Raw genomic sequence first — 26,213 nt, 5'->3', positions numbered from 1 at the left:
AGTAGAAGCTGCGCCATGTGGTATCATCATCAGCGGCTGACGATGGTGTTGACCCAGGCCAACACTCACGGCCCTGGCCACATTCTGGTCTCAGCCTCCCTTCCCCAAATGGCCTTCCTTCCTCTGCATCCCTAAATGATGGACTCCATGTAGTCCCCAGTCCTGGCCTGGCTGCTGCATAGCCTCTTCCCCCTCACGTCTGTCTCTCAAGGCACGAAACGCAGCTCCCCACATGTGGCCTGGGCTGGAGTCACGCCAGCCCACAGGGATGGGGCGGCCATCACCAAATGGCAGGAGGTACAGGGAGGGCTGCTCCAGGGTCCCTCTCTCAGGGACAGTGAAGGAAAAGTGACACAGAATCTCTGGAAGACAACTGCTCACAGGAGAGACCGCCCTTGGTCCACACATGGCAAAGTCTGTAGCTCTCCCACACCACAATCTCCTGACACTCCACCCCTGCTCAGACCCCTTCCCCAGCCTGGCAATCAAGGGTTTCTAGAGCCTGGCCTTGTCTTCTCTTTCTGGACTTTTCTTTGACTGCTCCCCTCCCAGGTCTCTACCCATTCAGCCTTACCCACAGGACCCAGCAGAGACATCCTCAATCTCACGGAGCCCCAGAGCACGTCACATCAACAGCTATTGCTGGGGCCTTCTCTTTAGCCAGGTGTTCCTTAACCCCCAGCTAAACTACAAGCTGCTATGAGCCATGTCCTGTAGGTCTTCACTTCATTTGCAGAGCCAGCCTGACACACAAGCATAATAAATACATTTATCAGACTGAGTATTCTGTAGGCATTTGGCTTATCCGATGGTATGCATGCAGTCAGATACGTGTCACAAAGGCACCAGGTTGATAAGGAGCCTGTCCTTCATGGCCTACGTCCCAGCTAGACACAGGTACCCAAAAAGCCAGTCTGAAGTTCACCGTGCACCTGCAGCTGAAACGGCACACTCACGTCTCCATGGGTGAACGCTTCTCAAACTAAGTGATTTCAAAGTCCCCAGAGAGGGATATGGCAATTTCAAGAAAATGATCTGTTTGTACACTGATATGGTCTGGCTCTGTGTCCCCACCCAAATATCATCTTGAATTGTAATCCCCATAATCCCCACGTGTCAAGGGAGGGACCTGGTGGGAGGTGATTGGATCATGGGGGAGGTTTCTCCCATGCTGTTCTCGTGATAATGAGTGAGTTCTCAAAAAATCTGATGGTTTTATAAGTATTTGACGGTTCCTCCTACACATAGGTTCTTCTCTCTCGCCAGCCACCATGTAAGATGTGCCTCTTCCCCCTCTCCATGATTCTAAGTTTCCTGAGGTCTCCCCAGTCATGCAGGACTGTGAGTCAATTAAACCTCTTTCCTTTATAAACTACCCAGTCTCGGGTATTTCTTTATAGCAACGTAAGAACTGACTAATAGATACACTAAGGCATCAACCGGTCTAATTTTATTTTAGTCTAAATTTGGAATATCAGAGTTTTCTGAAAGTGAGTCTGCTTGCAGTACAGTGAACACACAGCTCTAGGTCACATGGGAGGGGACAAAGGTCCCTGGGGGTGACCTCAGAGACCAGCCTCATCCCAGTCCTGGCATCCCTCACCCCACACCTCATCATCCTCAGTCTAAAGGAGCCGAGACTACACATGGGGAGAAGCTCATCACCCCAACCCCACTTCACCCCACCTCACTCAGTGGTTCAGTCACCAAGTAATTATTAAGTGCCTAGTACAGATCAAGTTCTGTGCTAGGCTGTATCAGTTAGGATAAAGTTTGTCTGCATTTAACAGGAGAATCCAAAATTAAAACAGCTTAAGGAAGAAAGATATTTCTTTTTCTTTCACATAAAAGACACCTGATAGGTAGGCAGTCCAGGACCACGATGGAAACTTCACAGTGGTAACCCAGGCACCTATCTTTTTCTCCACTAACCTCGGCATGTGCCTTCTCTTCTTGGCAGTCACTCTAAGGTCCAAGGTGGCTGCTGGAGCTCCAACCATCACATCCACATCCAAGACAAGGGGGAAAAAAGTGACAAGGAGGGATTCACCTCTCTCCTCTTTTAAGAGCTTTCCCATAAGTCTCAAAAGCTCACTGAATACTCAAGTCCCATGGCCACTGGGCCACATGCACTGCCACACAACACACAATGAAACCTGGGGTCTTGCTATTGAAGAAGACAGGGAACATGAATGTGGATAACAAATAGCAATTTGGCACAGGCAGAGGGAAGAATGAGACAGTCTCCACACCTGAGGAGTTTAACGAGGCGCCCCCATTAGACAGACCTGATGCAAGTTATCATTTAACCGCAAACATGGCTGGCACAGTGGCGGGCACTGGAGTGCCCAGGAGAGTCTGGAAACACCGGGACAGGTGGTGGACTTGGAGGAGGAGGGCAGCAGGAAGGGCCTTCAGGCCAGGGGAAAGCACACTCGGCCCCATCCTCCTTTATGACCTTCTTAGGCCGGTGGCAGAGCTGGAAGGGACCCCTCTCAGCCATGTGACCTGAGCAGTGGCTCTCCTGAGAGGGGGCTGCTGGAATCTCGGCCCCAGCACTTAGCACCAAGCAATGTGGAGGTGGAGCAGGGACCATGCTGGGCCCAGGAACCCTGGAAGGGCAGTTGTGGGCCCGATGTCACCGAGAAAACCCACTTTGCCCTTCATCTGCTGCCCTTAACCAGCCCCTGCCCTTCAGGCTGAGCCCACACTTACAAGCCCAGATTCATTTCCATAGGAGAGTCGGGAGCGGGGACACCCTGGGTGAAGGGTGTGACTGGATAGGCACCTGCCGAGGACACACCCGTGCTGTCTGGGCAACTCCTTTAAGTGGTCCCCACCTACCAGGCCGCCCCTGCTGCAGGAATGTCCCCAGGGCTGTGTTCCCACTACTCCGTCCCCTCCCTCCTGCCATGGCCGCTTCGCTCCTCAGGGCCTGCTCTTGCCCAGACCTCGACTGGCCTTGGGGCTTGCGCATCCCCCTGCCGCCTCCACGGTGCACCCTCTCTTCCTGTTCAGGGACAGAGGGGAAGCAAGACTTGTTCTATCAGGCACCTACCCTGGATGTGGATCTAGGTGCTAGGAATATGGTGTGGAACCAGGATGAGAACCAGTGGGGAGAGCACAGAAATGAAACTCCAGGCAGGGCTGAGGGCTCGAAACCAAGCTAGAGTCGGGTGGTAAACTGAGAGCCCGCTAGAAGGATCCTTGGCATCACAACGTCTCTTCTGCACCTTGCCAGATTCACTGGGTGGCACCCCATCCTCAGTGGGCCCTGTGTTCAGCCTGGCCTCGCCTTCCTGTCACTCTCATCCAGAGAGAAGGCCACCATTAGGCGCGTCCCAGACTCTAGGCAGCACTGGGTTATGTTTGTACCCACGGTAGCAGGGTAGTTTTCAGAATGCCTCCACCCCCGTCCCGATCCCTGACCCATCCAGATCCCTGACCCATCCTCCAGCCACTGTCAGAGCGGACTCCGGGTTCCATGAAGCAGCATTAGCGGCAAATGGGAGACAGAGGCACCCACAAGCCTGCTGCTGCCGCTCGCACTGGCGTTCTCTGCAGCCTGGAGCTGGGTGGGCGAGGACCTGAGGCAGCCCTGCCAGGAGCAGACGGCCCTTTAGCTCGGTCTCAGGCGTCAAAGGCATCCCCAGGCCACACAGTAGGTGTCCTTTAAAGAAAGGGAACTGGTCTCATCTTGGCTGAGAAACACATCCCCGGAGGAGAAGGCTGAGCTGCTGGGGGTGTGAGGCCCAGAGGACAGTCCAGAGCATCTGGGCTTAGGGACGCCAGCCCCGCTCCCTAGGCCCTCCCTGCAGGGAGGCAGGACCTGCCTGGGGACTCGGCTTGGCTCAGAGGAGTGTGGACTCCCTAGCCAGCCGGAGCCCCAAACACTCAGAAACAAAAGGTGAAGAGAACCAGTGACCGTAGGGAGCATCATCTTGCATAAACTCTGTTTCCTTATTTTCTGCATTCTTGGTGCTCTGGCACCTTGGAGCCCTGCTGACTGGAGAGCGATGGGTGCTCCCAGCGTCGGTCAGTTCTTAGAGATGGCAAGGGGCTCACTGGGAGCCCACCTTTGATGTGCAAACCAACCAACCCAGAGCCCGTGCTGCCACTCACCTATCTAGCTCTTACAGCCAGGAGGCAACGCTCCCTGCGTAATCATCCCAGGGCGCGGGACCAGATAACTCGAGACGGTCCCCACGCCCAGAACCCACCAAAATGATCCACACTCGCCAGTTCTAAGCCTGCATACTCTGCCTTGTGGTCCCTTCAGACGCCGCAGCAAAGACTCTGGCCGCACTCTCGCCTCACTCCTCTGCCTCCCGACGGACCCTGCTGATTCCCCAGGCCCCTCTCCTGCCATGGCATGGCCCTTGGGAACTGTGAGTAACAAGCTATCTTTTTCATGGCAGCTGTCTCCTGATCTGCTGGCCTCACCATACCTGAATAACAAAACCTCTGTTTTAGAACACATCTCCCCATTGTCCATACCAGGCAGCTACCTTTTCCTTTGCTCTGAACTAGCAGACATTAACATGTTCTAATACACACAACATACTCACTCACTCACTCAATAAACTACTTGTCAGGCATGGCGCGGTGGCTCACGCTTGTAATCCCAGCACTTTGGGAGGCCAAGGTGGGCAGATCAATTGAGGTCAGGCATTTGAAACCAGCCTGGCCGACATGGTGAAACCCCATCTCTACTAAAAATACAAAAATTAGCTGGGCATGGTGGCACATGCCTGTAATCCCAGCTACTCGGGAGGTTGAAGCAGGAGAATCTCTGGAACCTGGCAGGCGGAGGTTGCAGTGAACCGAGATCACGCCACTGCACTCCAGCCCAGGTGACAGAGTGAGACTCCATCTCAATTTAAAAAAAAAAAAAATTGCTTGTCAACATAAGTGCTTCAAGGAAAACATGTATTTAAATCTACCAGAGGATTTCTGGAAACTCTGGATGGAGCCCGCCCTGCTGACACGGCTTCCCAGAGCCTCCCTTTCCCGGGTGCTGGTTACGGAGACACAGTCAACACTAGGCCACTAGGAGCCCAAAGCTTAGAATTCAGCCGTCAGGGGTATTGTTCTCTGGCTGTTTCAGGCTTGTCTCCTGCACAAAGCGGGAAACGTCTGGAAGGGAGGAACCAGACATTATTTGCATGATGGACACAAAAGTTACGGAAAGGCTGAAAATGCATGAAGCTGGGCCCCAGTCGTGTAATCACTCATTTGCTGTTCATTGATGAACTCACTAGCATTAGCTGATTTGTTATCTCTTCCAGCCAAAAGTGGGGCCCAGTCAAGCATCTTAGTGACGTGAGTCATCAAAACTTCCTCCTGGGTCTGCTTTGAGCCCCACCTTCTTCCTCCTGCAGCAGTGCTCTTAGCCTTGGGGCCCTGGGGCGGATGCCCGGACACTCCCCCAGCAGCCTGCTTTCCAGAGGCCACTGCGCTGCTCAGCTCCGGGGGCCGTCCTCCCTGCATCCCTCCAGGCCCAGCAGAGTGTTTGACCAGGGGCCTGACCAGGAGGGGAGACGCCACCTCCTGGGGGCTTGCACCCCAACCAGCACCACTGTCACGAGACACCCGGAGGCCAGCAGTCCCCAGGGCCTGGGCTGAGAACACACAGAAGCACCAGAGACTGCCTTGCCCTCAGGGAACATTCACGTTGATTTATGCTGAGAGCACCTGGACTTTGCCTATTTTTTTCTTCTCAGTCACTAAAAGACAAATTATTACCGCAGGGCAGAATTCATCTTGCTCTCTGAATGTACCAAGTGCTCATTCTCATTTGGAAGTTGGAAGCCTGAGTGACCATCCTCGGGTGCCGAGGCTCCCTGGACCCATGCACATGCCCTGAGCGAGGTCCTGTCTCATAGGATGGGGGTGACAGAGCAGCAGGGGCTGGCCAGCACCCAACCAGGCTGCGGCCCCAACCCCAGGTCACCAAGCCGTGGGGGTTTCTCTGTCACTTGTCCAGAGTCACTATTTTAAAAATATACCCCCTTTTGAATCTCCTTTCTCCCTGTTTCATTATTTACCCCTTCAGGCTCTGAAATCTCACCCTTTCGTCTTCAGATACTTTCAGACGCTGCAGTCCTGGAATCGTTTGTCCAGTGTCCGGCTTCTCTGCTCAGAACCCGGACTCTCCACAGGGCGGCTGCTCCCAGAGCCACGCCACTGTCACGACAGCTCACCTCGCGCCTGTGAGAGCACGTACCTCGCTGACGCCCCACCAGCGCCCAGCCCTGTGCACAGGCGATGCCCACCTGTTTATGGGGCTTTAGTCTTCCTGACACAGAGCAGCAGCTCTGGGTGACTGGGATGGGGGCAGAAAAGGGAAAGGGGCACTTGACTGTGACATCCAAGGACACGCACCAGAGCTGCTTTGCTCCCCTGCCACCCTGTGAGGTGACAGCTGCCTGACCTGCTGAGTGACTCAGGGAGTCCTCGGGGAGCAGCACCTCTGGGAGAGCTGGGCCACTTGTCCAGGGTTCCCCCAGGCAGTGCTTGGTGACGGTGACGTAGGGAGAACAGGCAGATGGGTGATGAGCTTTTCCAGGCATGGATGAGAGTGGGGCGGACAGGGGGTGGCAGGTGGGCTTCACGGAATCCACAGCTGGGAATGGAACGTCCTCAGATTGTGTGAACACTGCCTCATCATCCCAAATGCCTCTCTACTCACTGGCTACAGGGTCCGAAACCCCCCAAAGACCCATCCTCACAAACAAGGATGCTACACCCCAGGAGTCTTGTTTGGACACATCCAGCAGAACAACGGGCACCAGGGCTGGACGCTTTTGGGTAGGAATTGGCAAAAGGAGAGGTGGGTGGGGGCTAGGGCAGGGCCTTGGAGTCAAAGGGGTTGGGGGAGGGACAGGCTCAGCCCCAGCTCTGTCCTCGCTCCACTGTGTCTTGGGCAGGCCCAGTCCTCAGCCTATCCATGCTCAAGACCCCAGAGAGCCTTCATCTCAAGCAGGTGTGATCCAGAGCCCTCCCATGATCCACAAGAGGGGCATACACTGGCTGCTGTGCCCGGCCTCAGCCTCATCTCCTACCTGCCAGAGACGGGCTCCTGTGGCTCTGCCTCCTGCCATCCAGCCCCGCAGGCCTCTCAGAGTCCCTAGAACACACCGCAGGCTCCCTCCTGGGGCCTGGCCTCTCCAGCTCTCAGAAGGGTCTGAGCAGAGGCATCCACACAGCCCTCTCCCCGTCACCCAGTGAACTGATCCCTCACCCTGCCTCCACGGCATCACCACCACCTGACCTGACAATGAAAACACGTTTGCCCATCAAAACAAAGCAGACTCAAAAGGACAAACACTCTGTGACTCTATTTCTATGAGGTCCCTGGAGTTATCATATTCGTAGAAAGTAGAATGGTGCTTGCCAGGGGCTGGGGCCAGGGGAGTCGGGAGTTAGGGCTTAGAGGAGACAGTTTCAGCTGTGGGTGATGGAAGAAATGGCAGGTGGTAATGTCTACACAATAATGGGAAATGCAGGTGAAATGGCGAAGATGGTAATTCGTGTTATGTACATCTGACCACAGTTAAAATTCTGTCATTCATCTGCCCACCCTTACCAGCCGTGTGCCCCTGAGGGTGCCCGCGTCTCTCACTCACTGCTGCCCCTAGTATGGAAACAGCAGCTGGCACAAAGTCCCTGACGACACATTGTTAACCCTGGAAGACGGATGCTTTTATACTATTCTCCCTACTTCTGTATTCTTTTGAAAATTTCTGGCCAGGTGTGGTGGCTCACACCTGTCATCCTAGCACTTTGGGAGACCAACATGGAGGATCGCTTGAGCCCTGCAGTTCGAGACCACCCTGGGCAACACAGGGAAACTATCTCTTTTTAAAAATAAATTTAAAAAGTAAAACAAAAAGAAAATTTCTATTGGAAAAAGACAAACATATATTGGGATATTTCAGGGCAAAACCAATCGAGATACCAGCAGCCAGGTCAGCAGATGGGCACCAGAGGAAGTGTGAGGACTATGAGGGGTGAGGAGCGGGAGGCAGGATGGGGGCAGGATAAACCACAGGCTTCTCAGCCCTGTCCTCTGCTGAGGTGAAGAGCACGAGGTGGTCCCCGCAGGGCCATACTCAGCCAAGGGTGGGAGAGCCATGGCACATGGTATTGGGTGACCTGAATGTTCTGGGTCAGGAAGGATGCTGGCGTTCTGGCCAGGAAGCCATTGCATAGTCATGTGGCGTGGGCTCAGGGAAGGGGAGGTGGGTATAAGGTCCAAGCGTCCTCAGAGGACGTGGTCTCCAGTCTTACCGGGACCCTGGGCACCCAAGGATGAAACACCAGCTTGCTGACACACTCCTTGCACTCCTGGCTCCAGTGCTGGCCCGCAGAAAGGAGCCATTAAGACGCTCAATGGTTTTTATTTAATTACTGTCCTATAATTGCAGAGGGTGAAAGTGCTACTACAGTTATTGCTCTTTGATCTGATTAGCATAATCCTTTCCTAATCTTCCTTCTACATTTTTATTATTGTTGCCACATACCCTTTGTCGACATAATCTGGATTTCTCTTTGCCAAAGAGGCCGAAAGAAAGGCTTAGCCAAGCTCGTCACTTGTCTATCGCCTGGAGCCTGAAAGCTGGAGTGAGGAGCTTCCCTTCTGTGCCAGACACGGCTCCCTGCTTGTCTCTGCAGCCAGAGAGGGGTAGGGGCTGAGTGCTCCTGAGTCAGAGCTTCCAGGGGGCTGTCACAAGGCTGGCGGGTGAACATTTCCAGCGAGCGCCACGGGCTTTCCAGTGGAAATGCCATCTACAGCAATTACGAATGGACCTGGTGACTCTGGGGCTGCGGGCCTTGATTTGATGGTTGTGGGGAGAGCTGTGTGTGTGTGTGTGCGCACAGGTACATGACATGTGTGTGTGGATGTATATCTCTTGACCTGGAGAACCGCAGGGAAGCCCCCAGATGAAACAGGGTGCACCTTGTCCCCGGGGGAGCAGCTCCATGCTGAGTATTGGGTGACCTGAGCAGAGGAGCCTGCAGTTCCTAGATAAGACCCAGCCACAGAGGAAACCCAGTGGATGGGGGGGACCTGTGCTGACTGCCTAGGTGGTGTCCTGTGGAGAGGAAGGAGGAGAAGTCAAAGACAGGGATTTCATGACCCTCGCAGAAGCTTTCTCAGGGAGAAGAGGTCTCATCTAAGATTTTTGTTTGTTTTTTGAGACAGTGTCTCGCTGTCTTCCAGGCTGGAGTGCAGTGGTGCAATCTTGGCTCACTTCAACCTCTGCCTTGTGGGCTCAAGTGATCCTCCCATCTTAGCCTCCCCAGTAGCTGGGACTGCAGGTGCACACCACCACACCCAACTATTTTTTTGTAGAGAAGGGGTTTTGCCATGTTGCCCAAGTTGGTCTCAAACTCCTGGGCTCAAGCACTCCTCTACGTGCCTCAGCCTACTAAAGTGTTGGGATCACAGGCAAGAGCCACAGCACCTGGCTTTTTTTTTTTTTTTTGAGACAGGGTCTAGTTCTGTCACCCAGGCTGGAGTGCAGTGGCATGATCACTGCTCACTGCAACCTTGACCTCCCCAGGCTTAAGCAATCCTCCCAACTCAGCCTTCCAATTAGCTGGGGCTACTGACATGCACCACCACGCCTGGCTAGTTGTATTTTTTGTAGAGACGGGGTTTTGCCACATTGTCCAGGCTGGTCCCAAACTCCTGGGCTCAAGCGATCCACGCACCTCTGCCTCCCAAAGTGCTAGGATGACAGGCACGAGCCACCGAACCCAGACCCGAGATTCTTTTAGCTTCAGGAATAACTGTATGAAGCAGAGGGCGTTGCTGAGAGGGAATTTAAAACACAAAACCCTGAAGCAATCCTTCCTGGAGAACAGGGAGTGACCCTGGGCTGGACCATTTTCCAGCCATGGCAGAGCCAGGGGTTTTTATGGAGAAGCTGTGATACTACGAGGCCTCGGGTTAGAGCTACAGACCGAGCTCCTGAGACATCGCCCCTGTCCACGAGCAGCCAGGAGATCACAGAAAAGGCACCCAGGGCGGTTTTTTTTTTTCTTTTTTTTTTTGAGACGGAATCTCACTGTTATCCCCTGGGCTGGAGTGCAAATGGCACAATCTCGGCTCACTGCAACCTCCGCCCCCCGGATTTCAGCAATTCTCCTGTCTCAGTCTCCCGAGTAGCTGGGATTACAGGCACCTGCCAACACGCCCAGCCAATTTTTGTATTTTCAGTAGAGACAAGGTTTCATCATGTTTGACCAGGTTGATCTCAAACTCCTGACCTCAGGTGATCCACCTGCCTTGGCCTCCCAAAGTGCTGGGATTACAGTTGTGAGCCACCGCGCCCGGCCCTCAGGGTGGTTTTCTAGACAGTGATCGTTCAGCTGGGTCTTGAGAAATGCGTAAGGTTTAGACAGGCACAGGCTTGGGAGGGAGGGTTTGGTCAACACTCTTGGACTGTTTTTCCTCACTCAGTGTATCCACACCCAACACTGTCTGCGGGGCACAGGGCTCCCGCCTCCCATCCAGCCTAGCTCTTGGCTCTTCTCACTGGGACACTAACCCAAGTCAGACATACTATTAACCCAGGTCCCTGGGCTCCTGCCGCCTAAGAGGAGCCTCAGCCTGAGCAGGGGCTGTGGCCTCTAGCTGCTTCCCAAATCCCAGAGGAAGGCTCTGGAGGGACCTCCGATTTTCTCAACCCTGTGGTCAGAGCTGGCACCTGCATCCAGGCTCTTACAAAACTTGGTTGAGTGCAAATCTTGTTTTTGATCTCAGAAGCGTAGGAGACAGGATGACAGCCAACCGTTAAACACAAGTGGGGTAGCCACTGTCTGGCACATGATAGGCTCTTAATAACGGGCCTGTCCTTCCCCATTAGCAAAACCCGATTTTTAGTTAATAACAGGTTCTGGTTTAATTCTACAGTATATAAGTGTTTATTACTTTATTACTTAAATAAGAGTCATCTTTTTAGACCATGTCAATGAGCCTCCTGTCTAGGACTCCATCCCACCTCTCCCTGCTCAGGGCTGGGCATCCTATTTCTGTGCACAGTCACTTTTTTTTTTTTTTTTTTTTTTGAGGGTCTTGCTCTGACTCCCAGGCTGGAGTGCAGTGATATGGTTAGAAATCACTGTAGCCTCCACATCCCAGGCTCAAGCGATCTTCCCACTTCAGCTTTCTGAGTAGCTGGGGCCATGGGTGTGCACCACCATGCCTGGCTAATTTTTTATTTTTTTTGTAGAGAGGGGTCTCATGACGTTGCCAAGGCTGGTTTCGAACTCCTAGGCTCAAGCAATCCTCCCACCTCAACCTCCCAAAGTGCTGGGAATGCCGGCTTGAGCCCCCCTGCCTTAGCCTCCCGAGTAGCTGGGACTCTACTCGATTAGACGCTGCTCTCTAGTTCTCTTTATGGGACTTTCTTCTTCACAAGACTGAACACCCTCTGGGTTCAAGAGCTGCTGTCTCTTGGACCTGCTCTCCCCCAAGGACTCAGCGCGCTCTGAGCCTGCAGAGCCTTCCAGGAGTGCTGGCTGAAGCGGATGTAGCAAGAAATACAGGCGGATTTTAGATTTATCTTTTTCTTTTTCTGCTCTTCCAGTTTTCATTTACAGTTCAGAAGTTATGCCAAAGTCACCTCCCTGTTACACAGAGTGACAATATTTTTCCACTTAACACATCACATTCCAGTCAGGGGACACGGCTTCATGTACCCCCGAGCCTCATCTTTACTCATCCCCTGGGTTGTGTCTCCCCAGCCCTGGTGAAACTGAGCCGATAAATGACAGCACTGGTTCTGCTGTTCCATCTTGCAGCGGGCTCTTCAGAAATAACCTATGCCATGCAAACAGTAACGCCAGAAATGGGCTGACTCTGATTTCTTTGTTTTTTTTTTTAGACAGGGTCTAGTTTTGTCTCCCAGGTTGGAGTATAGTGGCCCGATCACAACTCACTACAGCCTCGACCTCCTGAGCTCAAGGCAGCCTCCCATCTCAGCCTCCTGAGTAGCTGGGACTACAGGCATATGCCACCATGCTCGGCTAACTTTTAAATTTTTTTGTAGAGACAAGGTCTCATTATGTTGCCCAGGCTTGTCTCAAACTCCTGGATTCAAGTGATTCTTCCTCCTTGGCCTCCCGAAGTCCTGGGATTATAGGCCCAGACTAAATCTGATTTTTTTTTTTTTTTTTTTGAGGCCGAGTCTTGCTCTGTTGCCCAGGCTGAAGTGCAGTGGTGTGACCTGGGCTCACTGCAACCTCTACCTCCTGGGTTCAAGCGATTCTCCTGTCTCAGTCTCCCAAGTAGCTGGGACTATAGGTGCACGCCACCATGCCCAGTTAATTTTTTGTAGTTTTGGTAGAGACAGGTTTCACCATCTTGGCCAGGCTGATCTCAAACTCCTGACCTCAGGTGATCCACCTGCCTTCGTCTCCCAAAGTGCTGGGATTACAGGCTTGAGTCAACGCGCCCGGCCTCTCTGATTCTTAATAAATGAAATCTGCCATGTAATTTTGAGTGGGCAGGTCTTAACCAGGTGTGGAGCTAAGAAAGCTTTGGAATCGACCTGTGTGGCTGCAGACAGACAAGCGCAAAACCCACTCCAAGTCTGCAGGTCCTTGGAAATACTGAACCACAGATGCTTCATCACTTGTTCCATTCGCCCGGACCCCAACCCCCTGCACATGAAGGAGCTGCAGAAGTTGCCAGAGACCAGGGAGACCACAATGCAAGCTTCTCCCCGTGCGCCGCAAATTAGGCAGGTGTTTCCCCTCCCACATTAGCCCACGATCTGTCAGATTACCCTGCTACAGAACCTGGGAAGACCTCTTTCTTCCTGACCTCCAACAGATTCCTCTAAACATGCACGTTTCATTTTTAACAGCTGAAAACAACAGTGCCAATCCACTCTTACTTTCCCCGAGCCACAGTTTTTGCATAAATGAATGAAAATCCAATCTATCACTAGCCTCCCGGGGCCAGGTGGGGCAAGAAAGGAAACAGCTTCAGAAAGAGTATTGTCAGGCGGCTCCCCACAGCAGCACCGCCAACAGCAAGGAAACACTTCCCACGTATTCCTCTAACCACTGCCTGACGTTATACCCCCGTTGGAAGGGAGTGGCTGGAAACAGCTACTGTTTAGGAGGGTGTGCACACACGCCGTGGGGTTCCCTCCCAAGGACAGACCACCAGGGGCTCGGGAATGAGCAGAGTCCTACCGAAAAGGCCATGGGGCTCCGACTGGCGCCTCTCCGTGCTTCGATTTTGGTCCTTGTGTTTCTTGTTGCTCCTGAGACTCCCAAAGCGCCTCATGGGTAGCTGTGGCCACAGGAGTGGCGACAGGTGAACATATCAGGACCCACAGAACCGGTGTCAGCCCCAGGTGGCAGGGAGCCAGAGGAGCATCAGCCCGACAGGCACGGGGCACCCCAAAAGCTCACAGTGGCAGCCTGTGCTCAGGTGACAACCCGGGTCCAAGCGTCCTCACCAGGGGGTCTTCAGGGCGACCTCACCGCAGCCCCAGAGTCTGTGAGGCGCCAGGGAGTGGAGCCGTCCTGACGGGGCTGCACCTCCGGCCACAGCAGCTGGAGCGTCAGCTCGGCTGTCCTTAAGTAGCAAGAAGCTGCCGGAAGCGCAAACAGAACTTCGCAGGGGATTTGTTGATGTAGTTAAGGTCAGCTGCTCACTGATACTCTCCAGGGCTTTTTTTTTTTTTTCTCCTTAAAATTAAAAAAAAAGGAGGGAAGACCAGATAGGCAAAGGAGGCACAAGCCTGCAAGTCATGTGCAGCCGTGCATGATGTCTCTTTAAACAGACTGTAAAAGGAAACCACCCTGGGCAGACAATTCTTGGCACCAATTGGCCGGAGCACATTCCCATTGTGACATGACATCACACAACTATTTTGATTCATGGGTTCCAGGGCCCCACGGGGTCAGAAGGCTCCGGCTGCTGCTGGGTGGAGAAGCCACACAAGTCCCTGGGCTGGAAATTGCTGAATCTACTTTGACTCACGGTTCCACTCAATGAAAGTGGCAGCGCCGTCTTCAAGGAGGGGATACGGCTGCCCGACTGGAATTTAACAGAAGGTCTTCAGCAAATGCGTAATTTGAGCTCTGGACTTGCTGAGAATTACAGCATGACAGAGCTGGAAGAGATTTTAGAGCGATCTAGTCCAACTCCCTTCTATGACAGATGGGGAAACAGGCTCAGGACAGGGAGGTGACTTCCCCAAGATCCTGTGGCCAGTGGTAGAACCAGGACTGGCGTTTTAATCTCCTTGACTCCTAAGCCAAACCGCTGATCAAATAAAACCTAAAACATTTATAATTTGTGTATGTTTTGCAACTAAATAAAACAAATTTTGGAAGCACAAGATAGAAAAAAAAAATCCTCGACTTTTTGGCTGATAGCCTCACTAAAGTTATCTGCTTTGCTACTAACCAGCTTTGTGACCATCAAAAAGTTACTTCCCATTTCTGAACCTCAGTTTCCCCCTTAGTGAACTAAGACAAGACCAGGTGGTTTTAGGATTTAGTCTAGGACCACGCACAGTGGCTCACGCCTGTAATCTCAGCACTTTGGGAGGCTGAGGTGGGAGGATGGCTTGAGCCTAGGAGTTCAAAACCAGCCTGGGCAACATAATGAAACCCACATCTCTATTAAAAAAAAAAAAAGAGAGAGAGAGAGATTTAGCCAAGTTCCAACAGTCTGAACCTCTCACAGTAATTGATTCTTCTCAAATGACTATGCACATGAGGAGGAGACTATGTCAGACCAGTTAAATAACCCCCAAGCTAAAGATTAGTAGCCTGGGTTCTCCTGGCCGCCCATTAGGGTGGGATAACCTCCCAAAACTGCAACGCCATCAGTTTCTTCAGTGGAATTGTAATTATCTGCAGTTCGTCCGAAAACGAGGGGATGGGGTGTGCGGTGGAAGCACCCCAGCCACTTGCCACTGGAGCCCAGGCCTCCCCAGGAACCACGGGTCCAGCCTCCCAACTTGGGTCTGGCTGTTTTTCATGCCTTTTCTCTTGCCTCTTTCACTTGCAAGGCTCAGTGCCACTGGAGTTGTTGGCCCAGTCACTGCAGATGCCTGATGAGATGATGGCTCCAGGCTAGGATAGCAGGAGGGAGACCAAGGGAAGTCTTCGATTCTACCCTGTGAGATGAACCCCTGGAATCTCAGCTCCCACCCCAGATCTGCCACTCCCATGGGGCTTCCATCCACAGAAGCCAGAGACGCCTCAGATCTGCCATTCCCACAGGGTTAGCATCCACAGAAGCCAGGGACATCCCAGATCTGCCACTCCCACGGGGCCTCCACCCACAGAGGCCAAAGATGCTCCAGATCTGCCATTCCCACAGGGCCAGCATCCACAGAAGTCAGACATGTCCCAGATCTGCCACTCCCATGGGGCCACAATCCACAGAAACCAGACACATCCCAGATCTGCCACTCCCATGGGGCCACCATCCACAGAAGCCAGAGGCGCCCCAGATCTGCCACTTCCACAGGCCCAGCATTCACAGAAACCAGACGTGTCCCAGATCTGCCACTCCCATGGGGCCTCCATCCACAGGGGACACACTCCAGCTCCCAAGAAGCCTGGTCGGCCCTGGCGTGGCTCCTGTGTGGCTGGAGCTGCTTCTAGCACTTCAGATGCCATTGACTGGTAGAGCAACTGCTCACGTGATTGGACCTGACCCATTCTGTCAAGATGTGTGAGTCTGTCCTTCCCCACCTAGGGCACCTGGCCCATCTCTGTCTAGAGTGACCTCATAGTCATACCATTGCTTAGCAGATCAAGAAACTATGGTCTCAACTTTTCTCGTGCAATTTCTACCAAATGGACTGAGTGACAACTGTCTACTTGGTGCTGTGCTGAATGTTGTAAGGTCAGGAAGTCCTACAAGGCATGACCCAGCCTTTATTCATTCATTCATTCATTCATTCATTCATTCATTCATTCATTTATATTGAGACAGAATTTTGCTCTTGTTGCCCAGGCTGGAGTGCAATGGCACAATCTGCAGCCTCTGCCTTCTGGGTTCAAGTGATCCTCCCACCTCAGCCTCACAAGTTGCTGGGACTACAGGTGCACACCACCACGCCCAGGTAATTTTTGTATTTTTTGTGGAGATGGGGTTTTGCCATGTTGCCCAGCCTGGTCTCAAACTCCTGGCCTCAAGTGATCCACCTGCCTCGGCCTCCCGAAGTGCTGGGATTACAGGTGTGAGCCACCACACCTGGCTGGAATTTTCTAACCTACCCGCTTTCGTTTACACCATTTGCCCTGCCTCCTAAGCCCGTGGTTTTCAGCTCTGCCTGCTGAAACCCTGTGAAACCCTTACAGCCCAATTCAGAGACCGTGCCTTCCCCCACGTGAAGCCTCCTTCATCACTCCCCAAAGAAGGGACTTTTCCCTCCTTCGAAAGATTTTAGCTCTTCTACTCTATGTGAATGTGGCCCGTACCACAGAGAAGACTGGGAACCCCAAAAAGGTAGGGGCCCAGGCCTCACCCATCGTGGGGATCTCCCAAGCCTCCAGCAAGGCATCTACTTTGGGAGGCACTGGACAGTCACCCTGAACCCCTGCAGTCCCTCCAGCTGCCCCTGCTCCCTGGTGGAGCCGACTGGAGGGGCTACACGGCCAGGCTCCTCCCAGGCTGCTGGTTAGCTGCAGCCAACAGTGGGCACAGCAGATGCCAGAAGGAGGGAGGAGCTGAGGCTGTCATAGCCCCCTACATCCCTGCAGAGTCACTCTGGCCTCACTGTGTCACCTCCCAAGGGAAGAATTCAGCTCCTCTCAAAGAAACCCTCCCCCAGCCTTCTGTCTTGGGTCAGGGACCCGCTCCTTCATCGTTCGGGCACAGCACTGGCAGCAGCCCTGCTGATATGAACCCGAGTTACTACACCAGCCCTGGGGGTTCCTGGCAGCCTGCCCACACCTTTGAAAGTAGTGTCTTTATTCAATTCTCCTCCAACGATCCAAAAAGTTCAGTGTGCCTCCTTTCTCCTGCTGGGACTGATAGATAGATATGGGGATCAGGTATGTGTAGCACAGATGCGTGAATGAACACACAAAATAGGTCTTGCTCTCAGTGACTTTGCAAATGAGCTGGAGACAAAGATAAACAATGCTAACTGCATGCAAAAGCTGTGAGTATGTGAGCCGTGGCTGCAAGTGTCGCCAGCACAAAGGAAGGAGAGGAGAGGGCCCGTGTGGCCCTGCCTGGAGAAGGGGAACTTGAGATGGGCCTTCGGGGTTGGAGGGTGTGAAGAAGAGGGGAGAACCCAGGCCAGGCCAAATCAATGCCTGGAGTGGGGGACCCCAGCCTTCAGAAACAAGCCACAAAATCTACCGCCAGCTGGGTCCTCGGTATACTGTTGGATGATTTCTGTTGTTAAATACAGTAGCCCAAACGTACTGTGATTAAATTCTAGAAGTAGGTAAGTTTAGGAGTTTCATGTGTAGATGTCTTTTTCTTTTCTTTTTAAAAAATCAGCTTCTAACAAAAATTGTTTTCCAAGTTAAAAATAAAATAACACCCAGTGTGGTGGCTCACACCTGTAATCCCAGCACTTTGGGAGGCTGAGGCGGGAGGATTGCTTGAGCCCAGGAGGTCGAGGCTCTAGTGAGCCATGATCCTGCCACTGCACATCAGCCTGGGTGACAGAGTGAGACCCTGTCTCAAAAAATAAAACAAAATAAAATAAAATAAAATAAAACAAAGCAAAACATCTTTACGAAAAGACCTGAACAAGTATCCCAATAAGAAAGAGGCAGATTTGATTAAAAGGCAAATGAAAAGGTTTTGTTTAAGCCAGTGTACTAGTCTTACACTATATAATACAACGGACAGAAAGAACATTTCAAGGCTGGTTGCGGTGGCTCACACCTATAATCCCAGCACTTTGGGAGGCCGAGGCAGGCAGATCACCTGAGGTTGGGAGTTCAAGACCAGCCTGACCAACACGGTGAAACCCCGCCTCTACTAAAAATACAAAATTAGCTGGGCATGGTGGCACGTGCCTGTAATCCCAGCTATTAAGGAGGCTGAGGCAGGAGAATCGCTTGAAACAGGAGGCGGAGGTTGTGGTGAGCCGAGATCACGCCATTGCACTCCAGCCTGGGCAACAAGAGCAAAACTCTGTCTCAAAACAAAAACAAAAACAAAAACAAACAAAACAAAAAAAAGAACATTTCAAAGTTTAGTGACTGAAGGTAAATGTATTTAAATTTGTGTGGAAAATAACCAGCAACTTAGGCAGGCCTGATGGTTCTGCGCTTGAGTTTAAATGGTCATTCATTCAACAGGTAGTTATTAAACCTCTAGCAAGTGTACAAGGCAGTTGTTGATTGAAGGGATGGGCTACTACAAATAATTCAGACATTCCTGTCCTCTAAGAACCATATTTTATTACTAACATAATAACTCCCATTTACTGAATGCCTAGCATATGCCAGCTGGGGTGTTGGTCACCTTACAGTTATTATTTTATTTCATTCTTCCCACACATGAGCAGGGCAGGCATAACTAACAACATTTCATTGAAAGACGAATAACTGAGGGTCAGAGAACTAGTTTGACCAGGATGGCACAGCTGGCAAGTTGACAGAAGATGGACTTGCCCCTCATGTGGACCCCTGATTCCCAAATTCACATCCTTCCACTATTCCATACTTTCTCATCGATGTGCACGGGAAAATTCGTCAGCCATTGAACACCCTACCCTGAATCCCACAGGACTCTCGAGGACCACTGCGGACTGAAGGGATTTGGAAAATAATTTCTTTCTACATCCTGAGTTTTGATTTCAGGCTGGGAAATTAAAAGGCAAAAGAAGCAGCATGTTTAAAAATCCTGACTACAGTGCATGCCTGTAATCCCAGCACTTTGGGAGGCCGAGCCGGGTGGATCAAGAGGTCAACAGATCGAGACAATCCTGGCCAACATGGTGAAACCCTGTCTTTACCAAAAATGCAAAAATTAGCTGGGTGTGGTGGTGGGCACCTGTAGTCCCAGCTACTTGAGAAGCTGAGGCAGGAGAATCACTTGAACCCGGGAGATGGAGGTTGCAGTGAACGGAGATTGTGCCACTGTACTCCATCCAGCCTGTGCAACAGAGCGAGATTTCATCTCGGGAAAAAAAAAAAAAGTCCTTATTTGCATTAAAGCCATCTCGTAACACAGACTGGACGAGTCAGGTGACCTGCCACGTGGGTGCACCATGCTCTGGAAGCACAAAGCCCGCCGCTTCCTCCCCGAGGCCACTTCGAGGTGGCCGAGCACAGAGGTGGAGCACGAAAAGCTCCTCACTGCTGGGGTCTTTCTGTTTGACTCACACAGGCCTGAAATTCCTTACATGAGGGACAAAGCTTTGGATCCCATGATTAGTGATGAACGCTGATGGGCTGGGAGAGGTGGCGCCTTCCCATTGCAGGGCAGGGGCTGAGGACCCGTTCTTTGGCACATGTGGGCGGGGGAAAGTTGACCACTCACAGGTGGACAGGGACGCCAAACCCCCTCTTCTGTTTCCGCCAGCCGCTGGTCCCACATGAATACAGGGGAAACTCGCTGCCACACCTGTGACTCCGCTCAGAGTTCGTTCTGGCAGAATGCTTTCCACACTCAGAATTCTTTTTTGAAGGGAGGGGCTGAAAAAGGAAGGAACGAATGGTTCCCAAATAGGAACCGTATTTTCTAATGTATTTTAAAAGGGCCAGGGCCTTTTTGGATCACAGTTTAAAACTCACACCCCTGGTTGGTGCTGCAACCCAAAGCCTGGCACGGGACCAGGTAACTGGGGTGCCAGATGCCTTTATCTCTTAGCAATGCCCCGTGCTGTGTGGCCAAGGCTTCCAGGTCACCATTCCGACACTAGGTTTATAAGATCTGGGGAGGGGTGACATCAGAGCTCAGCTCATTCAACGCATGTTCTTTCCATGTGTCTTCTGGTGGTTGTTCTTTAGATTTCTGACTACAAACCTACCTTTGACAACTCGAAAAATAAAACAGTGTGGACGAACACCACCACGAGGCGTTTCACACTGTTAGTGTGCTTCATTGTTTTCTGGCTTTTGGTTTAATTTTCTCCCCAGTGAGACTGAAAGCTCCCCCATGGCAGGGATCTCACCCACAGAAGAAAGGAAAGGAGCGCTTACTGAGTTCCTCCAGGTGACTCAGGAGCAGCACGGTGGGCCAGGGAACAGCAAGCCAGCTGCTGCTCCACGCTCGGCAGCCCTGGGAGCAGCATGTCCTGTTCCTGGGGGACACTTTGGCGGCTGTTTTGGAGCCGGGGAGTTTGTGCTGACTGCTCCCCTGCCCTCGGCAGGGCTTCAGGCTTGGCCAGCCAGGGCTGGGCTGCAGGAGGCCATGGCACTGGGTCCCGTTCACTCTAATACTTGGATTCTACCAGGTGCGCCAGCACCCCCATCTGGATGCTGCAAAACATTCCACAGCCAGACTGTGCACTACACAGCGGAGCTGGGGGCGAGAGAGGTGAGGAAGGAGAAGTCAGGGGAATTGCAGATGGGCTCGCAGATGGAGCGTGGTCACCCCTGCTTCCTGCGCATTAGGATAAATGGCGCGAAGGTGTCCACCCTTCCACGAGAGAGACGTGACGGCGCTCCTGTGGCTCTGATATGTAACCCTCACCCCCAAACTCTGGTGACCCAAAACATGTGAGTAAACCCTTTAATTGCTGGAGGTTCTCCACCAGTGCCCCAGGGGCCACATTCCAATGGCATGGGAGAAGTGCTAGGACATGTGGCACATGTTGTCCCACTAACCTGGTGCTAGTCCAGGCTGCAGGTTGGAGCCCCACCCCAGCCTTGTCACCTGGTGAATGGGACTCTGGGTCTCTGTTGCAGACACCACGGTTGGCGCCCAGCCTCCACTTGTTCCCCACCCCACCCCTGCAGTGGGTGTCTGAGAGCCGAGGGCCTCATCAGGCCAAACTGCCTCCTCCTCCAGGCAGCCCATGAATAACGACAGGGTCAAGCCCCTTGAAGCTCACCCTATCTCTGGACTTCCAATTATATCAAAACCAAATTTTCAAAAAGACCCCAAGCTTTCCTTCTCATCGAAGCCACTTTGCATGTTATGTGAAGCTGCAAATAGTTTCCTTGAAGTTGTCACTGGGGACCCAGATGAGAGAAAAGTCACTGAGACTCGGTGTAACCACCCTCCCTCCACACGCCTCCATTCATTCATGAGACTGGCGCTTCCCAGGGCAGGGCTGCTGAGCCTGGGAGCACCGCACAGACAGAATCAGCGCGGCCGACCGAGAGATCTGCCAGCAGAGCAGGGCAGCGGGAACCCTAGTCACCCGCACCCTGCAGCTGTACAGAGCTGGAGACTTTGCCCACAGTGGTTTCCTGCATTCTTCTCAACCGTGCTGTACGGTAGGGAGGCCAGCCACGACTATTCAGCTCAAGAACTAAAATTTTTTTAAAACCCAAGAGTTCAGAGGTGCTCAACGATTTGCCCAGTATCTGCGGGCAGGCTGTGGGATTGTGGGGGTCGATGCTGGCTCTGCTGGTTCCTCATCCGGGGGGCATCAGGAGCCGGGCTGCCCCTGCTCCGACACACTCATGGTCACTCACAGCCTCCTGGTGACCACAGGAACTGGAGCCGGAGTCTCTGAGTGACAAGAGGGTGACTTTTTGGGTAGACCGCTGCAGAAGCAGGTGAGGACGCATCACTCAAACACTTCCGGCTCCTCCTGAACCTTTGTGGATCACGAGGCAGTACCTGAAAAGCACGCAGTCCCCTGCACGGCTGCATTCCAAACCACATCTCATTATGTAAGAGGGCACGGGTCCCCTCCAGGCCGGGGAGCAGCAACACGCGTTAGCACATATTTGCTAGAGCTCTCCTGCTGGTTGCAAAATACTGTGTCATATTTCATGGAAAGTTCTAAAGGTCACTGCTGCACTTGACTCTGAGATCGCCACATCGCCTCTCTGGGGCCTCCCCGTCCCTGCCCCAGGAGGTGTTTATGAGCCGGCACCTCTGTGGAGCACCCTCCGTCCTGACTCAGGCCCACATGCCTCTGTTCCACGTCAGCCCGACACACTCATGGTCACGCACAGCCTCGTGGTGACCACAGGAACTGGAGCCTGAGTCTCTGAGTGACAAGAGGGTGATTTTTTTGGCAGAGACAAACCACCTCAGCTCACACAGCTCCACTCACACCAGCGATATCTAACGCCACTGAGAATTGGCAGAGACAACAGGGGCATCTTGATTTTAAAAACACAGATAAGTACTAAAAAGGCGAAAAACAATAGCAATAATTATTTTTAGCATGCCAAAATGCAGCACCCAAAAAGTAAGAAATCCCTGGATCTCCTTAAAATCTTGAAGGGGCATCACGTTCCCCCATGAGGGCTCGGTGGGGCCCTTTGCAGTCCCTTCTCACGGTGCCTGGCATCCCTGCAGTTGCTCAGCATCCAAGAGCACACCAGGCCAAGAGCTCTGAAGGCTCCACCAGCAAGAACCTGCCCTGATTCCAGCTGCTCCATGGCCCAAAAGCTGAGCCCTTGGCTCAACGGGGGCCACCAGGCAACGGTTTCTGAAAACCAGATTCGGAAACTCTGCAGGCCAGCCATTTGGGTTTTCTGTTTAATTCTCTTTAAGTTATTCAATTCTCTTACAAATGCTGAAGTCAGCTGGGAATGCACCGAAGCCTTGGAGAAGGACCCGGTTAACTCCCGGGCTCAGCAGAAAGCCATTTTGGTCTGTGGTCTCTGACTTCCAGGCGACGGGGCAGGATTTCCAGTGTCCGGACTTGGGCCGGTCACAGAGCAATCCACCTGCTCCTGCATGTCACTCATGAGGAAACCCCTAGCTTAGATTATGAGGGGGGCTGAGCTGAAGTTTGCCTCAGATCTGTTTCTTCTTACAGTGAAATATATTTGAAAACAAGGTGACAGGTAGAAAGGTTTAAAACACCTAGGTCAAACATAGAACCTTAAAGCAACATCAGTTCACCCACTGGCATGCAATTCTGAGCTAGTTTATTCTTCCACATTTCTCCCATAAGAGAGACCATTTTACAGGGTTTCAAGGTGATTAAATGAGATAGAATAGCAAAAATATCCTGTAAGCTGCAGAGCATTTCACAAACAGAGGACATGGCCATTCTCTGTCCCTGAAAGCAGGTTCTCAGGAGCTCCACTAGTCAATGTAGAATTCATGATAAATTTAGATAATCACCTTTTGGTAATTACTATACTAATTATAGTACTGTAATTACTATAGTAACAATTCAGGCAAGAAATATGGATCGATCCTAAAACTAGCAAGTGAAAGTCTGAGGAGAAAGAAGATATTTACACAATCCCAAAGCAGCTTCCCCTGAAACCCTGACTGGTGACGAGGGGGAAGTACTTTATTCAAGTAGAGAACTTTATAGCGGCAGACACCCCCTTCACCAGGTGACTGGCACCCACTTCACCGGGAAGGTGTCGCGGCCGTATCGGGTGCCCGGGCTGAGATGCGGAAGCCCAGGGCAGCACATGGACGGATGGACGCCCTCCTGAGGGTGCAGGCTGGCTCTGATGGTGAGGAAATGTCAGGCAAACGCAAAGCCAAGGGCAGGCGACACAAGAACTGGCCTGTGTCCCCCTGAAAAAGGCTCAGGTCGTGACAGATGAGACAGGACTGAGGAGCTGTTCCCAATGAAGGGACTGAAGAGAAAGGACAACGAAACAAAACGTGTGGCTGAGGATCCCCTCTTCCAAGAAATGACACCCCAAAGACAAGGTGCAAAACGTGAATGAAGCCTGCAGCTTAGCTGATAGCATGATATTAGCGCTAATTTCCTGATTTTGACAATTATACTGTGGTTAGGAGAATGACCCTGTTTTTATGAAATATCCACTGAAATATTTAGGGGTAAAGGGATATGATGTCTGCAAATTCCTCTCAGGGGTTCAGAGTTCATATAAACACACAGTGAGAGATCGTGAGAAATGAGATATGGGCAGATCTGCTGAAATGCTAACATCGGGCAATCTGGGTGAAGAGGATATGAGAACTCTTTGTATTATTTTTGTGACTTTATGTTTGAAATTGTCAAAATAAAATGTTATTTATTATTTAATGATTTTTTTTGTTGTTGTTAGAGACAGAGTCTCACCATGTTGCCCAGGTTGGTCTCGAACTCCTGGGCGCAAGTGATCCACCTACCTTGGTCTCCCAAAGTGCTGGAATTACAAGCATGAGCCACCTCGCCCAGCCCTAAAGTCTTATTTTAAAAAAGGAATTAAGAAATACAGGCTGAGCACAGTGGCTTGTGCCTATGAGGCCAAGGCAGGAGAATCGCTTAAGCCCAGGAGTTTGAGACCAGCCTGGGCAACACGGCAAAACCCCGTCTTTACAAAAAATGTAAAAATTAGCTGGGCATGATGGTGCACACCTGTAGTCACAGCTACTCAGGAAGTTGGGGTGGGAGGATCGCTTGAGCCGCAGTGAACTGTGATCGCACCACTGCACTCTAGCCTGAGAGACAGAGCAAGACCCTGTCTCGAAAAAAGAAAAAGAGCTACAGTGGGCCTTACTTACAGGTCTTACTTACTACCACTCTTACTTACAGTGTTAAGTGAGAGCACGTGTTAGCGCTGCCTTTTACTGTCTCCCAAGGTGGAGCAGGCCCTGAGAGAACTACAGGACTCTGACTCGCTGAGGGCAAGGAGATTCTTCTGGGAATTTTTCCTTGGCTTCTCCCAAATCATAATAACAGCCTGGACACAGGATGTGCAGGCCAGCCCTAGTGGGGGACATCTGCCAGGCTGGCGCCAGAGGGCGCTGTCCCCAGGGACCACACAGGGTGCCAGGCCACATAACTCTGCAATGTGTTGGCTGAACTTTTCAGGAAACTTGGATGCCACACATACTTTTCCTTTCTTTGTGGGCAGGCAAGATGAGTCACGTTTTTCTGGAGTCTGCTCGGCCCCAGTATTCAGACCTCATCAGCTGCCCTGGTCCGGAAGGCTCCAGCGGGGGCCAGTGAAAGGGGGACCAGGGTGCCCGCATTAGCTGGGCCAGCACTGGGGCTTAGGGGCAGCCTTGGGCAAGCCAGAGTCAATCTTTTTTGTCGGGTAAAGGGTAAAGCTCACAGTAATTCTGGATCATGGCAACATTTTCGGACAGACCCAGGGCCCTTTGTACAACTCACAGGGCGCAGCCCTGAGGGAGGCTGGGCTCTGGCTTCATATGGTCCCTGTTCTCCCGCCCACCTGCCCCCCCTCTGCCGCACCTCACTCCCCAGCACCTCTCCAGGCCCTACCTTCGAGTACCTCACTCCCCAGCACCTCTCCAGGCCCTACCTTCGAGTACCTCACTCCCCAGCACCTCTCCAGGCCCTACCTTCGGGGTCCCCTCAGTTCCCCTGCCTCCCTTCCTTCCGAAGGCCACTGTGTTATTGGGACGATGGAGCAGAGACCTAAGGAAGGGACCCCACCGGTGTCTATCTGCGGGCAGGGTCGCTGCAGGCTCCTGAGAGGCAGGCTCTGGGATGGAAATGAGCACGTTGGATGTACATCAGGGAGTGCTCTCGGGCCCGACAGAGGAGCGATGGAGACCCCGTGAAGCCCCGACAGAGAGTTCTGGCGTTCGGATGCCCCTTTAGAGCTGTCCTGAGCGGGGGTCGGGGGCTGGTCCTTTATGTCCATACATCGGCTGGTTATTGGGCACAGACCGGCTCTGGGAGGGGCTGAAGGCTGGCGATGTGGCGCTCCTTAGCGGAGGGCTGTCTGTCTGTCACACCCACAGCTGGGAGGGAGTTCCTCATTCTTGAAGGAATCGGGAATCTGGGAGGCACAGCACAGCCTCAAGGGTGTTCTGGCTCCAGGGTGTTTTGAGCAGAGGGCCTGGGGACATGCTGAGCATCTCAGGGTGTTTCAGGCAGAGGACCTGGGGGACATGCTGAGCATCTAAGGGAGCCTGAGCAGAGGAAGATGGGGGGTGGGTGTGCACCAAATGAAGTCAGAGCCAGCCCAGGGTTACCTCAGAGGACCTCAGAGGCCATGTGTGGTGGGGTTTGGAGACTTAATTTAAACGTGCTGGGGAGGCGTCAAGGGGTTGAACAGCAGATGACGTGATCAGATTTATGTTTTAAAAACAGGAGTTGGCAAATTACTACCCAATGGCCCAATCCTGCTGGCCACCTGCTTTTATAAATACTTATTGGGACACAGCTGCA

At 52.4% G+C, this 26,213-nt stretch overlaps 1 protein-coding gene across 2 annotated transcripts in view; it reads right to left on the bottom strand.

The window, feature by feature from the left end:
• The window catches only part of PRKAG2 (protein kinase, AMP-activated, gamma 2 non-catalytic subunit), a 340,427-nt gene that overhangs the window by 180,929 nt on the left and 133,285 nt on the right, over positions 1 to 26,213 (bottom strand). The window contains exon 1 of one of the 2 annotated variants that reach the window (XM_011984323.1): positions 13,216 to 14,184. The exons of the other annotated variant lie outside the window; for it this stretch is intronic. Coding sequence (XP_011839713.1) covers positions 13,216 to 13,309 — 94 coding nt within the window. The 5' untranslated portion in view covers positions 13,310 to 14,184. Of the gene's footprint in view, positions 1 to 13,215; positions 14,185 to 26,213 lie in introns of those variants that run through there. 2 annotated transcript variants of the gene reach the window in all.

This window comes from Mandrillus leucophaeus, unplaced genomic scaffold (genome assembly GCF_000951045.1).
Source record: "Mandrillus leucophaeus isolate KB7577 unplaced genomic scaffold, Mleu.le_1.0 Scaffold266, whole genome shotgun sequence".
NCBI classification, from domain to species: Eukaryota; Metazoa; Chordata; class Mammalia; order Primates; family Cercopithecidae; genus Mandrillus; species Mandrillus leucophaeus.
This window is presented reverse-complemented; position numbering and strand designations above follow the sequence as displayed.